Source organism: Drosophila grimshawi, unplaced genomic scaffold (assembly GCF_018153295.1).
Source record: "Drosophila grimshawi isolate 15287-2541.00 unplaced genomic scaffold, ASM1815329v1 contig_44, whole genome shotgun sequence".
In the NCBI taxonomy this organism is placed as follows: domain Eukaryota; kingdom Metazoa; phylum Arthropoda; class Insecta; order Diptera; family Drosophilidae; genus Drosophila; species Drosophila grimshawi.
The window spans coordinates 9,351,995-9,354,130 of record NW_025063240.1 but is presented as its reverse complement, the minus strand read 5'-3'; the positions used below and the strand labels follow the sequence as shown (position 1 = coordinate 9,354,130).

General features: G+C 37.6%; 1 protein-coding gene across 1 annotated transcript; it reads left to right on the top strand.

The window, feature by feature from the left end:
* Positions 1-327: 327 nt before the first annotated feature.
* On the top strand, positions 328-864 carry LOC6558953 (thioredoxin-related transmembrane protein 1). The gene has a single exon (XM_001984726.1). It carries the CDS (start codon positions 328-330, stop codon positions 862-864), a length of 537 nt encoding a protein of 178 aa, XP_001984762.1.
* Positions 865-2,136: the final 1,272 nt, after the last annotated feature.

Sequence of the window (2,136 nt, the reverse complement as noted above, 5' to 3'; positions counted from 1 at the left end):
CAAAATGCTACTAAATACAAATCAATTCGATATGCTGATCAAGAATATATACTTTGCAAAGGTATACAAATGGCATTAATTTTTGCACAGAGGTAAATAGCAATATTTATTTGAGTGACCCGTTTCAATAACTGAGAAGGCTTTGCCAGTATATCTCAGATCTCAAGTCATTCTGTTTGAATCCTGACTTGTGAGTGTCATATACATTAAGTATATTTTTCTGAAAGCCACAAATAATCGAATGTCATGAAAATTCGAACAATTTTGTTGTGTACATTGCTGTTTATTGCCTGCGTTGTGGGAAACGAGCTGCGGCAATGCTTTACGATGGATAATCCACAGAATGAGAAATTTATATTGGACGAGGACACCTGGGAGCTGATGCTGCACGACGAATGGATGATCAGTTTCTGTAGTCCACTGATAACGACCTGCTTTAAGTTTGATCACATCTGGAGCAAGTTCGCCAAAGAGATGAGACTGCAGCACACCGACATAAATGTGGCCATCATGAAGCTGGAGTATTCGCAGACGTTCAAACGTTTCTCATTGCACGACATGCCCTTAATATTGCATGTGAAAGATGGCATTTTCCGGAAGTTACCAGTGGCCAACAGCGTTGAGGAGTTCAAGGAGCTGGCTTTTGCAAAATGGCGGGATGTCGAACCGTTGTCCTTCTGGCAGCAACCGAATGGTGTTTTGATGTCCGCCTACATACGCTACATTCGAGCCATCAATTCTATTTACATCTGGCTGGATGTGAGCTACGAGAACGCCACTTGGCTAATACGCATTGGCCTATTGCTCATTCTGGCCATGATTGTGACGGCCATCTGTGGCATTTGCACATCCAAACGCGACTAATTCCCCAAGTGGGCCAAGTGGCTAAAGAAGATAAGAAAGATGTTGGCCAAGATACTGACACTGACGACTACTTCTACTACAACCACCATATAAAGAAATGCTGCTTAATTATAAATGGTTACAAACTGACCAGCATCGCTAACATCTAAATGCTTTTGTTTTTGTTTTGTATTCCATCCAACACCCTCTCTCTGTCCCAAAACCATAAATATAAAAATGTTCTTCAATTTGCCAAATGGAATTCATTCATGTGGTTTGCTTTATTTAGCGTTAAGTAAATATATATTCACGGCTCATAGGCTCGCTGGTCTGGCCAAATGATGGAAATCACAAAAGTAAATAATTTTAACAGTTTCCATATAAGAAATTAGTTTGCACAGTGGCAAGAAATTAATATAAGCGTTAATAATATAATAAATCATTGGCTTACACTTATGAATTATGAGTTATGAATAGAAATTTAAATTTGTCACATTAACCATATGTATAAAGTTAACTATGATAAAGTATAATTTATGCAAATCTTGAACCAGTGTGCAGTGCCAAATTGTGAATAAACCAAAAGTCAAATTGAGTTGCAAGAATCAATTGTGCGAAATAGGAGCTAAGTTTGCGGTCAATCAATAAAAGTGGCTGTGTTTAGGAAACATATTCATGGCACGGCTCTTTCAGCAAAGTTGGATGCATATACAATAATCTTGTTTTTCTTTTTCAAATTATATATATTTGTAAGCTAAAAGGCGTTGCAGATTCCCTAGCTCTATTTTGTGATTGATCAATAAGTTGAGGCCCTTCAAAAATGTAGTTTATTCAAGATGAGGTAGATGGTGATTAGTACTTGTCAGCTGGGCCAGTTATGCTCTAATCGCAATCAAATCGTAATGAGTGCCAGAGGCAACTCTTATTTACAACCCTCATGCAATAAGGAGGAACAAAGTCCGCTGTCCTCGAGACCTGCGTTTTTGGTTAGTTTCAGTTTGGGTTTCCACATAGTTTTCTCTCTTTGACGCTGACTGATGGCCATTTGCCATGTGATCCTCTTTTCTTTTCTATTATTATTATTTCTTGCCCTGTCATGCGGTTTGCTGACCGGTTATTAGAGATAAATTAGCAGTAATTTCTCTATATTTATTTATATTTTTTTTCTGACCAACACATAAAAGTGCCAACCGCTGTTGGAGTTTTCTTTTGTCTTGATACCTTTTTGGTTTTCTTTAATTTGCTTCTATCGAAAATCTGTGTAATCAAAGAGTATTTAAATAATGGGTACTT